Below are 14,092 nucleotides of genomic sequence, written 5' to 3' on the forward strand. Positions count from 1 at the left end.
ATTCCAGTGAGACTTAACAGACAAGCAGAGCATGATGAGTCAGAATCTTAAGATTACTGCAGCTTATGATGGTGAGAAACAACCAGAGAAACTTAAATGTCATTTGTAAAAGCAATCTCGAAAGATTTAGCAATTTTAAGCTCTTCATCAAGACTTGGATTGGTCTTAAGCTCTGACCTCCGTGTTTGGGGCCAGATGCACAATCACGTCGTGAATAAATTACACCATATATGAAACTTTACACGTGTGGCACATAAAACCTGCACTTGCTTGGAAGGCCCTGCACGTTGGCCACCCAAGCTGCATACAGTTGTACGAGGGCAGTTCAATAAGTAATGCAACACATTTTTTTTCTCGGCCAATTTTGGTTGAAAAAACTGGAAATTTCTTGTAGAATATTTTCAAACATTCCCGCTTCGTCTCGTATAGTTTCATTGACTTCAGACAGGTGGCCGCGCTGTACGGAACTGTTAAAATGGCGTCTGTAACGGATGTGCGTTGCAAACAACGGGCAGTGATCGAGTTTCTGTTGGTGGAAAACCAGGGCATCTCAGATATTCATAGGCGCTTGCAGAATGTCTACGGTGATCTGGCAGTGGACAAAAGCACGGTGAGTCGTTGGGCAAAGCGTGTGTCATCATCGCCGCAAGGTCAAGCAAGACTGTCTGATCTCCCGCGTGCGGGCCGGCCGTGCACAGCTGTGACTCCTGCAATGGCGGAGCGTGCGAACACACTCATTCGAGATGATCGACGGATCACCATCAAACAACTCAGTGCTCATCTTGACATCTCTGTTGGTAGTGCTGTCACAATTGTTCACCAGTTGGGATATTCAAAGGTTTGTTCCCGCTGGGTCCCTCGTTGTCTAACCGAACACCATAAAGAGCAAAGGAGAACCATCTGTGCGGAATTGCTTGCTCTTCATGTGGCTGAGGGTGACATTTTCTTGTCAAAGATTGTTACAGGCGATGAAACATGGGTTCATCACTTCGAACCTGAAACAAAACGGCAATCAATGGAGTGGCGCCACACCCACTCCCCTACCAAGAAAAAGTTTAAAGCCATACCCTCAGCCAGTAAAGTCATGGTTACAGTCTTCTGGGACGCTGAAGGGGTTATTCTGTTCGATGTCCTTCCCCATGGTCAAACGATCAACTCTGAAGTGTATTGTGCTACTCTTCAGAAATTGAAGAAACGACTTCAGCGTGTTCGTAGGCACAAAAATCTGAACGAACTTCTCCTTCTTCATGACAACGCAAGACCTCACACAAGTCTTCGCACCTGAGAGGAGCTCACAAAACTTCAGTAGACTGTTCTTCCTCATGCACCCTACAGCCCCGATCTCGCACCGTCGGATTTCCATATGTTTGGCCCAATGAAGGACGCAATCCGTGGGAGGCACTACGCGGATGATGAAGAAGTTATTGATGCAGTACGACGTTGGCTCCGACATCGACCAGTGGAATGGTACCGTGCAGGCATACAGGCCCTCATTTCAAGGTGGCGTAAGGCCGTAGCATTGACTGGAGATTATGTTGAGAAATAGTGTTGTGTAGCTAAAAGATTGGGGAATTACCTGGTGTATTTCAATGCTGAATAAAACAACCCCTGTTTCAGAAAAAAAATGTGTTGCATTACTTATTGAACTGCCCTCGTACATGTCATTAAGCCAAGAAGCAAGAAGGTGCATCTGCTGTTGCTGCTGCTGCTGCTGCGGTTGTGGCTGCTGAGATAAAAGCTGCAGGAGAACAGACTGATGCTCCTGAGGCACAAAATGCTGCTGATGTAGCTTCTGCTTTGTTTGCAGAACCACAAACTGTTGCTGTTGCTGAAAACACGATGTAGTAAGAACTTGTTACAAGTAAAGGATCTGAGCCTGACGTGAATGTAGGAGCCATGATCAAAATCAGCATTGTCGTGAGTGGAGTATTGAACACACACAAAAAGTATACAAAGCAGGGTCAAAATCTGAACAGCAAGTATGTGTGATACACCTGAGCATGTATGGCACATATGTGACCTGGGCCATGACGAATTACCTAGATCCATGACCAGTGGTGCTCTCTAGTGGCACCTGAGTGAGTGTAGTTGAAGTGCCTCTGGTCTGCAATCAGTAATGTCTGTTGGCAGGAACATTAAAGTCTCGCTCTGGTCATTCTGTAAATAATTTTGCAAGTTGCATCTGTATTATTTTTACTTCTGATTACATTGTTTCTATTTAGAAAAAAGTCAGTTGTCTCCAGGTACCTTTTGTTTTCTTATTCCTCAAAAGGCTTTTTATACCTTCACATTTTTTCTTGAATTTTGTTAACTTGTATCATTAACTGCCTGTGTTTCTAACTCATCATTTGAACTACGCAAAAACCTTTATGTAAAAAAATCTTCTATTGCTAGTACAGGTGTCTCTCTCTGTTCTTAGTTACTATGATCTCTTAACTGATGAAGTGCAGTGTATTGTCTACTGAACACAAGTATCTGTTTTGTTTTCTTCATACTGTTTTAATTTTAGTACTCTTAACAAATTCTCATTTCATTTCTGCTCAAAGATATTTTGAAATAGTTTTGTTTAATTCGGCATATCTGTCATGTTTTCATTATTGTTTGCTTGAAATGCACACCTGCTCTTTAATTGTTGCCTAATTGGTTTTAGATTTTTTTTCTTCTTTGCTGCCTTCATATCAGTGACAGTTTTGCTGTATGATAAGTGCTTTAGTAAGTTATTGCCTCTTTTGTCTGTGTTCATATATTCTTCATTTTCTAAGATATTGAACTTGCTGTTTAATTTAATCTGGTATATTTCCATATTTCTGAACAAATGCTCATAAACATTATCTTATAAATTATGACATTTTCTCCTGCCTTGTTACTGCACATGGCTGATTCCACAATGTCCATTTCACATGCTTGTTTAGTTTTATGTTGTGTTATTGCTTCAGTATTCATATAGTATGTATTACCCAGTTGGCAGCAGAAACTATGGCTTGCCAGAATAGTCTGAGCCATCCTGTTTTTAAAAAGGTAATGACAGTGGAAATGATACACTTGGTAGTATATCATTGTCTACCCACCCCCCTCCCCCCCTTACAGAAAGTTTGTACTGTTGGGTACTCATTCTCCCCCCCCCCCCCCCACCCCCCCCCCTTTAGAAAAAGTTTGTAATGTCACCTTAGAAATGCCATGTGTATGAGCATTAGCTTTTAAATCCCCCACTCTTCAAGTTTAGTGTCACCAACATTTTTCCTCCATTTGTGCTTTGTATCATGTAAATATTACTTTCAACATTTATGCAGATGTTAAATTGGAACTAATGCTAACTTTAAAATAAAGTCTGACAATATGAAGTTTAATTGTATTTGTCTTCACTGAAGATTTCCGAGGCTACACAGTGAGGCGACGGTGGGGTGCAGAAATTGAGGCAAGAGTCAGAAAGGTTCTGGAAACACACAATACAGCTCAGTCTGCTCAGGATGCCTTAGAGGTAAGTTTTCATTAATGAAACCATTGTGAAAAAGCTCAGATAAATTAAGCATTGAGAGTGAAAGTACTGGTGTAGTGTGCACACATCCATAAATTAACTGATGGAATTTTATTTGAACTTTTGGAACCTCTGCAAAATCTCCAGATAAAGTGAGATGTATGGTTTCAAGTTGATGACATTTAATATTTTCTATTTGGGTTATGTCTTCAATAGACAATCAGCATTGTGGCATTACAGGTATCATTGTGTATTCTGGTTGACAATATTTTGTCCCTTTGCTACTGATTTTTTTTTTTCTCTTTTTTTTCTCCTCCCTCCCTCAGCAGATATCTATTCACAACTTTATTAATTTTCCAGATACCATGAGTTGATTGTATTTGTTTGCTACATACTGTATTCTCTTTGCACATATTTAAAGAAGATATCTTCAGCAACTGATCATAACACTTAATTTGGATAACAATGACTGTTGGGAAAAGCCTTAGTGATACCTTCAGTGTACTGGGCAAGGGATTGTTTATCAATACATGTGTGCTATACACGGGTGGCTAGTGTATGAGAAATATCTTTTTAGTCCAATAGGGTTAAACCTATAAATTAGACAAATTGGAAATAATTGCTACAAAAGGTCTTATTGTTTTAGTGGCTTCATTTGTGGCGCAATATGACTATCCTGGGTTTTCCCCCCTCGGCAGAGTTGTGGAAAAGTAGTGTGTGTGTGTGGGGGGGGGGGGGGGGGGGGGGGGGCAAAAATGTACCCAACAAAGGGGTATTTTTCCGGTTTTGTGATCAAATCTAGTAAATGACTCACAGTATCGAAAATATAGTGGAATTAAAAATTGTAGGGCATGAAATTCTGCATAGAATGAGACCATCTGCATATTTTTTGGACCACCTGTTTCCATACTAGTGCTCTTCTAAATTGGACCAATTTTTACATATTCCTGAAAAATTCATGAGCAGGTTCCTAGGAGGAAGTTATTGTCTGTTCTACGAGATTATGGAATAGGAGGCAAACTTTTGCAAGCAATTAAAGGTCTTTACATGGATAGTCAGGCAGCAGTTAGAGTTGACGGTAAATTGAGTTCATGGTTCAGAGTAGTTTCAGGGGTAAGACAAGGCTGCAACCTGTCTCCACTGTTGTTCATATTATATATGGATCATATGTTGAAAACAATAGACTGGCTGGGTGAGATTAAGATGTGGTGAACACAAAATAAGCAGTCTTGCATATGCGGATGACTTAGTTGTGATGGCAGATTCGATTGAAAGTTTGCAAAGTAATATTTCAGAGCTAGATCAGAAATGTAAGGACTATGGTATGAAGATTAGCATCTCCAAAACGAAAGTAATGTCAGTGGGAAAGAGATATAAATGGATTGAGAGCCCAATAGGAGGAACAAAGTTAGAACAGGTGGACAGTTTCAAGTACTTAGGATGCATATTCTCACAGGATGGCAACATAGTGAAAGAACTGGAAGCGAGGTGTAGCAAAGCTAATGCAGTGAGTGCTCAGCTACGATCTACTCTCTTCTGCAAGAAGGAAGTCAGTACCAAGACTAAGTTATCTGTGCACTGTTCAATCTTTCGACCAACTTTGTTGTATGGGAGCGAAAGCTGGGTGGATTCAGGTTACCTTATCAACAAGGTTGAGGTTACGGATATGAAAGTAGCTAGGATGATTGCAGGTACTAGTAGATGGGAACAATGGCAGGAGGGTGTCCACAATGAGGAAATCAAAGAAAAACTGGGAGTGAACTCTATAGATGTAGCAGTCAGGGCGAACAGGCTTAGATGGTGGGGTCATGTTACACGCATGGGAGAAGCAAGGTTACCCAAGAGACTCATGGGTTCAGCAGTAGAGGGTAGGAGGAGTCGGGGCAGACCAAGGAGAAGGTACCTGGATTCGGTTAAGAATGATTTTGAAGTAATAGGCTTAACATCATAAGAGGCACCAATGTTAGCATGGAACAGGGGATCATGGAGGAATTTTATAAAGGGGACTATGCTCCAGACTGAACGCTGAAAGGCATAATCAGTCTTAAATGATGATGATGATGATGAAGCATAATCATTTATTACTCTCAGGTTGTGCATTGCTTCATTTTGTGATAATATATATTTCTTTCACTTAAATGTTTTTCTGAGCCAGGACTTTTTCTGACATCCATCAGATACGAGGTCTCAGTTCTTAACCCTCGATATATGAAAAACTTTTTTAATATTATTTTTCAAATTTTACAAAATTTTAATATTTTATTCTATTACTATATTAAATAAGTACAAGACAATGGGTTTCTATAGTTCTGTATTTAAAAGTGTGTATGTAAGGATTACTGAAGAACTACATTTGAAATTGTCTTCATTGAAGATGAGAAATGGTCCAACTTTAATGATGGGCGGTACACAAATGGATGGCCCAATAAATTCACTTTTGGTTTCATCAAATGCAGAATTTATCTCTCCATATCTTTTTTATGAACGACATTATTGATAGGTGGGTTAGTTTCAACGATATTGCCAAGAAACAGAGGTTAAAAAGAAAATTTTTGATGAACATGTAAAATTGGTCCAATATTGAAGAGCACTAGTATGGAAACTGGTGATCCAAAAAATATACGGATGGTCTCATTCAATGCAGAATTTCATGCCCTATAATTTTTAATTACACTATGTTTTCGATATTGTGAGTCATTTACAAGATATAATCACAAAACCGAAAAAATACATCTTTTTCAGGTACATTTTGCCCCCCCCCCCCTCCACCACCACCACCACCACCACCACCACCACTTTTCCACAACTCCGCCGAGTGGGAAAACCTAGGACAGTTATACTGGGACACAAACGAAGCCATTAAAACAATAAAACCTTTTGTAGCAATTATTTACGATTTGAATGCTAATTCTACTGGACTGTTTTGTATGGGAGGGATGGGATCTCCATTCTATGGAGATAGAAGTACAGTTGATGATCAGTGGCGTCATATGGTGGACGTTTTTATTGAGTCATTGGAGTGTTGGAGGTCAATGTTCAGGAAGGTTACTTGCTGAACTGAAAAGGACCAGGAAATGGAAAGGAGAAAAGCTGTTGAGGCTGTGTAGGAATGACAAAGCGTCTTGCCATGGGTTTATATTATGAGGGTGTCATAAATGAATGTGAACTTAACAAGTGGTTTAGGATCTTAATGATCTGTAATGTATATTCTCCTCAGAGGAGACGTAGTTATAGTTATGGATATAATTAGTCAGACTTGTAAGAAATGGTGTAGTGAGTTTGGAGTGAGCAGGGTCTTGGAAAAAAGTGGCAGTGAGGCCATGAGCAGCAAGGATATTGCTCACAGGGAGGTGGTTGTCAGCAGTTACAAAACAGGATCCAAGTACACCAAGATAAGGTTGGTGAGAGGGAGTGAAGGAAGCAGTATATGTACTTGATGCAGGAATGTAGTTCGTGGGTTATGGATTGGAACTGTTGGTCAAACAAATCCAAGATCTTTTCAAGAGAGCATCAAACCAGTTACAGAGGGAATTCCAGAGAGGCCCATTAGACTCCCTTGTAGAGACATTGTTATTATTCACTGTCTAATGCTGAATAATATTTCATTTGAAATTGTGTTGAATGGGGGCCATCACTAAAGATATAAGTAATGTTGTTAACTATACCTTTAATCTGTTTTGCCAACAACAGAAGCATTTAGAGGGTGATTTCAATTGCATATTTCACCAATTTTTGTCCTCAAGATACATTTAAGTACTGTCTAGCCAAGTGTTACAAAAGGGCACAGCCCATTCAGCCAGTCTCTCGGCTACATTTGTCATCTAAACTAATAAAGTGTCCTTTCATCTGTCCTCCATAACCTGCTGCAACCTATTTGTAGTAGCTGACAGCACTGATAGGCAAAAGAAATTACCAGGTAAAGTGTTAATCAGAGAACATTTTCTGGTAAGGAATCATATCAGGCAGTTATGTTAAAAGCACCTGAGACTCTTTATGAAATTTCATTGTTAAACATCTTTATCTTGTAAGACATATACATTTGCAAGACATATACATTTCTAAATTTTGTCAGTAGAAGTCATACCATTCATCTTACCTCTCTTCCTTCATTCACCTTTCCCCAGCTATTTTATATTTTGACCAATATCACTCACAGAGTGAATAATTTAATGTAATGTTCATCTTCTTGACATCTTACTAATTATAAATAGATTAGTGTTAGTATTAATTGATAAATCTGTGTGCTTTCCTGTCAGACATGTTGCATTTAGAAACGGAATCAACTTTTATTTGTTTCTTATCAGTAGAAATATAAAAATCATTCATGACTTCTCAGCTACTGATGTTATGTATTACCATGGTCATATGATATGTCATTACAATGCATATACCGCATCTAAAATATATGAACTGTATTGCATGCAGAAGGAAGGCTTGACACCTGATGATGCAGCTCTGATAATTCAGAGGTACTATCGCAGTTGGAGGAAAGGAGAGCCTCTACCTGTGCAGAAGAACAGACAAAAACAAAAGCAGCCACAGAAGGTTGCCAGACTTCCTGATCGACAAGCTGATCTTATCACATTTTCACAAAATGTAAGTATCAAAGTGCTGTCTTCCCCTTGGTACCTGCGTTTATGTTTTATTCTTTATTCTAATGAATATATGACTTGGTTCATTAGTACATCTGCAGCTAGCAAAATATCGGTCTTTGCTCACAGTACATGGTTTGTACCTGTGCCAATATTGATCTCCAGAAATTAAGCAGTAACAGGAAAATTATGTTTTGTTGAGAATAATGATGTACTTTAATGATAATGATAATGCGGTACTTTAATGATGATGTACTTTGATGATATGATGACGACGATGACATACTTCACTAAGGCTCTTACTCAAATATTCCCTCAGATATGGCATTTCCAAAAATGATATATAGAAGAAGATGAAATGCGAGATATGATACTGCGGGAAGAGTTTGACAGAGCATTGAAAGACCTGAGTCGAAACAAGGCCCCCGTAGTAGACAACATTCAATTAGAACTACTGACAGCCTTGGGAGAGCCAGTCCTGACAAAACTCTACCATCTGGTGAGCAAGATGTATGAAACAGGCGAAATACCCTCAGACTTCAAGAAGAATATAATAATTCCAAACCCAAAGAAAGCAGGTGTTGACAGATGTGAAAATTACCGAACAATCAGTTTAATAAGCCACAGCTGCAAAATACTAACAAGAATTCTTTACAGACGAATGGAAAAACTAGTAGAAGCCGACCTCGGGGAAGATCAGTTTGGATTCCGTAGAAATACTGGAACACGTGAGGCAATACTGACCTTACGACTTATCTTAGAAGAAAGATTAAGGAAAGGCAAACCTACGTTTCTAGCATTTGTAGACTTGGAGAAAGCTTTTGACAATGTTGACTGGAATACTCTCTTTCAAATTCTAAAGGTGGCAGGGGTAAAATACAGGGAGCGAAAGGCTATTTACGAGAAAGCTTTTGACAATGTTGACTGGAATACTCTCTTTCAAATTCTAAAGGTGGCAGGGGTAAAATACAGGGAGCGAAAGGCTATTTACAGTTTGTACAGAAACCAGATGGCAGTTATGAGAGCCGAGGGACATGAAAGGAAAGCAGTGGTTGGGAATGGAGTAAGACAGGGTTGTAGCCTCTCCCCGATGTTATTCAATCTGTATATTGAACAAGCAATAAAGGAAACAAAAGAAAAGTTCGGAGTGGGTATTAAAATCCATGGAGAAGAAATAAAAACTTTGAGGTTCGCTGATGACATTGTAATTCTGTCAGAGACAGCAAGGGACTTGGAAGAGCAGTTGAACGGAATGGACAGTGTCTTGAAAGAAGGGTATAAGATGAACATCAACAAAAGAAAAACGAGGATAATGGAATGTAGTCAAATTAAATCAGGTGATGCTGAGGGAATTAGATTAGGAAATGAGACACTTAAAATAGTAAAGGAGTTTTGCTATTTGGGGAGCAAAATAACTGATGATAGTTGAAGTAGAGAAGATACAAAATGTAGACTGGCAATGGCAAGGAAAGCGTTTCTGAAGAAGAAAAATTTGTTAACATTGAGTATAGATTTGAGTGTCAGGATGTCGTTTCTTAAAGTATTTGTATGGAGTGTAGCCATGTATGGAAGTGAAACGTGGACGATAAATAGTTTAGACAAGAAGAGAATAGAAGCTTTCAAAATGTGGTGCTACAGGAGAATGCTGAAGATTAGATGGGTAGATCACATACCTAATGAGGAGGTATTGAATAGAATTGGGGAGAAGAGGAGCTTGTGGCACAACTTGTCTAGGAGAAGGGATCGGTTGGTAGGACATGTTCTGAGACATCGAGGGATCACCAATTTAGTACTGGAGGGCAGCGTGGAGGGTAAAAATCGTAGAGGGAGACCAAGAGATGAATACACTAAATAGATTCAGAAGGATGTAGGCTGCAGTAGGTAGTGGCAGATGAAGCAGCTTGCACAGGATAGAGTAGCATGGAGAGCTGCATCAAACCAGTCTCAGGACTGAAGACCACAACAACAACACATATATGCAATTTAAATAAGTTTCTTACATTGGATAACAGGATAAAATAGAACTGTCACATTGATAAGCTGATCAAGAACTGGAATTCAGAATGTTAGATGCAGAAGTGTACCATTCACTTGACCTGGAAGTCGCATATCATAGAGCTACTCAAACCTTCAGGATCAGCAACTTTTTAACTGTGGTAATATCAGAGGTAGAAAGTCTAAAGTTAGCTTACTGTACATATTCTCACTCATTTATCCCATTTTTTTGGAACAACAGTTATCTTAGGAAGAGAATATTTCTCTGTAAAATGTGACAAGGATGAAGTGTGGTGTCCATACATGATCTCTTTGCAGACAGCTCTTTAGAAAGCAATACACAGTGACAGTAGATCAGCAGTGTATTTATTTCTTATGGATTTGTTCTCACATCCATAACAAAGAGCAGTACCCTTCATGAATGTAATATTACAAAGAAAGTGACTGATAGTACTCTTTCCTCAGCTTTTGGCTGGAACAGAGGAGAATAATTATGTAGCTATAAACCCCTTGACCATTTATATAGCAATATACAAGGTAAAAAAAAAATATTTTTAAAACAGAAAGCCTGCAGGCACACGCTACTTTGAGAAACCAAAATACAGGGTGATTCAAAAAGAATACCACAACTTTAGGAATTTAAAACTCTGCAACGACAAAAGGCAGAGCTAAGCACTATCTGTCGGCGAATGAAGGGAGCTATAAAGTTTCATTTAGTTGTACATTTGTTCGCTTCAGGCGCTGTTGACTAGGCATCAGTGTCAGTTGATGCTAAGATGGCGACCGCTCAACAGAAAGCTTTTTGTGTTATTGAGTACGGCAGAAGTGAATCGACGACAGTTGTTCAGCGTGCATTTCGAACGAAGTATGGTGTTAAACCTCCTGATAGGTGGTGTATTAAACGTTAGTATAAACAGTTTACAGAGAATGGGTGTTTGTGCAAAGGGAAAAGTTCTGGACGGCCGAGAACGAGTGATGAAAATGTAGCACGCATCCAGCAAGTATTTGTTCGCAGCCCAGGAAAATCGACTCGCAGAGCTAGCAGAGAGCTGCAAATTCCACAATCAACTGTATGGAGAGTCCTACGAAAAAGGTTAGTTATGAAACCTTATCGTCTGAAATTGGTTCAAGCACTGTCTGCAGCCGATAAGATTAAAAGAGTCGATTTTTGTGATTTTATCCTTGCTCAAATGGAAACAGATTGAATCTTTCATTTCAAAGATTGTGTTTAGTGATGAAGCAACTTTCCACACTAACTGGAAAGTCAACCGTCACAATATCTGTATATGGGGCACTGAGAATCCGCGGGAAACAACTCAGTATGAACGTGACTCGCCTAAGGTGAACGTTTTCTGTGCCATTTCAGCCAATAAAGTTTTTGGTCCCTTTTTCTTCGAAGGTGTTACTGTAACTGGACTACAGTATCTGGAGACGTTAGAGAATTGGCTGTTCCCTCAGCTCGAACAAGAAGCACAACAATTCATATTTCAGCAGGATGGAGTGCCACCACATTGGCACTTATCTGTCCGTAACTACCTGAACGTCAACTACCCAAGGCGATGGATCGGCCGCCAGTCAGCCCGTGACAGAGCACTTCATCACTGGCCTCCAAGAAGCCCTGATCTTACCCCCTGCGATTTTTTCTTATGGGGGTATGTTAAGGATATGGTGTTTCGGCCACCTCTCCCAGCCACCATTGATGATTTGAAACGAGAAATAACAGCAACTATCCAAACTGTTACGCCTGATATGTTACAGAGAGTGTGGAACGAGTTGGAGTATCGGGTTGATATTGCTCGTGTGTCTGGAGGGGGCCATATTGAACATCTCTGAACTTGTTTTTGAGTGAAAAAAAAACCTTTTTAAATACTCTTTGTAATGATGTATAACAGAAGGTTATATTATGTTTCTTTCATGAAATACACATTTTTAAAGTTGTGGTATTCTTTTTGAATCACCCTGTATTTAAAAGAAAATTAATTTCATTTCTTGCAACCCAGTCTTTTGTAAATTATTTGTTTTTCTAGATTTATATTATTTCAACGTTCAGAAATCTTTCTTTAACAATTATGAAAGTATTCACTGCAGTGCTATGCAAACAACTATTAAGTACAACTGGGTAAGCAGCATTTTCTTTCAGTTTAGGTGCTACATGTTAATTTGCCTTTAGTGTCATGTGACGATCCATTAAGAGTCAGGTATGAACGAATTACTCTTTTTCCTGAAATACTATCTGTATTGTCCAATTCTTTGTGATGCTACTTATACCATTTGTGGGGAAAAATCTAATCAGTTCAATTTTTGACAGTATCACCAAATTTCTTTCCGTGAGAAATCTTAACAGTTTGGGACTGATCTCAGTGCCTCTGTACTGAATTCTTTATGATTGAAGCCATAAATAATCTCACAAAAGAAATTACATGTAAGTTAATGAAGGAAAAACATCTTGTTGACTTTTCCTGTGACCTTGTAATTCCTTTCATTCCTGGATTATTGCCTCAGTTTAATGTCTCACATCACTGCAGACATGAGTGATGTAGATATTAGTTTTAGTAGTGTTGAGAAACAGCTGAAATCACTAAAATTGAACAAAGCTTCAATGCCATATGAAATCCCTATCAGATTCTATCAGTTAGCTCCTCTTTTAACCATAAGCGACTGCAGATCACTGTGCCCAGTAGCTGGAAGAAAGCTCAGATCATACACACCCTTCTACAAGCAGGGTAGCAGAAGTGATCCCGAAACCCGCTATCCAACATCCTTTGTGTTCATTTGTTGTTGAACCTTGTAACATATTCTGAGCTTAAACATAATGAGGTATCTGAAATGGAATGATCCCCTCCAGCCTCGACTACATAAACAAAGTTTAAGTGAAACCCAACTTCTGCTTTCTTCACATGACTTCCTGAAAGCCATGGATCACGGCAGTCAGGTAGATGCAGTATTTCTTGACTTTTGAAAAGCGTTTGAGTCAGTGTCACACATGCACTTATTATCGAAAGTGCAATTATATGGGGTTGCAAGCAAAGTTTGTTACTAGATCGAAGATGCCTGGATTGGGAGTACGCATCACATAGTCGTGGATGGAGAGTCATCTACAGAGCAGAAATAACTTTAGGTTTGCCCCATGGAGTTGTTGAGAGCCTTGCTATTCATGTTGTATATTAATGACCTAGCTGACAACATTAGTAGAAACCCTAGAATTTTCACAGATATTGCAGTTGTTTGTACTGAAGTACTGCCTGAAAAAGTTGCACAGATATTCAACCACATATTGATAAGATTTCAAAGTGGTGCATAGGTTGAGAACTTGCTTTAAATGTACAGAAATGTAAAATTTTGGTATTTGCACGCGGGCGCACACACACACACACACACACACACACACACACACACACACACACACACACACACACTATATAGTATCAGTGAGTCACAGATGGTATTGGTTAGGTGTAACAGTTGGTAGGGATATGAAAATGGAATGGTCACATAAGCTGAGATGTATGTACCTCAGGCTTTCAGAACACTCATGTGATCCATCTTAGAATACTGCTCAAGTGTGTGAGACATGTACCAAATAGTACTGCAGAGGACACTGGATGTATACAAACAGGGGCAGCCTGAATGGTCACCAGGTTTGTTTGACCCATGGAAGTTTGTCATTAAGATGCAGAAAGAACTGAGCTGGCCAACACTTGTAGACAAACACAAACTATCCTGAGGGAGCCTACGTACTAAATTCAAGAACTGACTGTATGTGATGAATTTAGGGTTATATTACAACCCTCTGCATATCACTCCCATAGGTATCACAAAGACTAGATTAGACTAATTACAGTGCACCCATGGGTGTTTAATCACTCATTCTTCCATTGCTCCATTAATGAATGGAAGAGGAAAAAGCTCTAATAACTGGTACAATGTGAAGTACCACCTGCCAGTCACTTCACAGTGATTTGCAAAGTATGGCTCTGAAGATAGCTGTAGATCCTACTTTAGAAACTAAAATGTCACAGCATTAATGACT

The 14,092-nt window shown here is 39.3% G+C and overlaps 1 protein-coding gene across 2 annotated transcripts in view; it reads left to right on the forward strand.

Annotated features, from left to right (window-relative positions):
* LOC126481036 (myosin-IIIb-like) overlaps positions 1-14,092 on the forward strand; it is a 92,828-nt gene that overhangs the window by 60,247 nt on the left and 18,489 nt on the right. For both annotated transcript variants that reach the window (XM_050104514.1, XM_050104516.1), the window contains exons 20-21: positions 3,369-3,478; positions 7,901-8,071. In XM_050104514.1, the coding sequence (XP_049960471.1) occupies positions 3,369-3,478; positions 7,901-8,071 (281 nt within the window). The remainder of the gene's footprint in view (positions 1-3,368; positions 3,479-7,900; positions 8,072-14,092) is intronic.

Source organism: Schistocerca serialis, chromosome 5, assembly GCF_023864345.2.
Source record: "Schistocerca serialis cubense isolate TAMUIC-IGC-003099 chromosome 5, iqSchSeri2.2, whole genome shotgun sequence".
Taxonomy (NCBI): Eukaryota; Metazoa; Arthropoda; class Insecta; order Orthoptera; family Acrididae; genus Schistocerca; species Schistocerca serialis.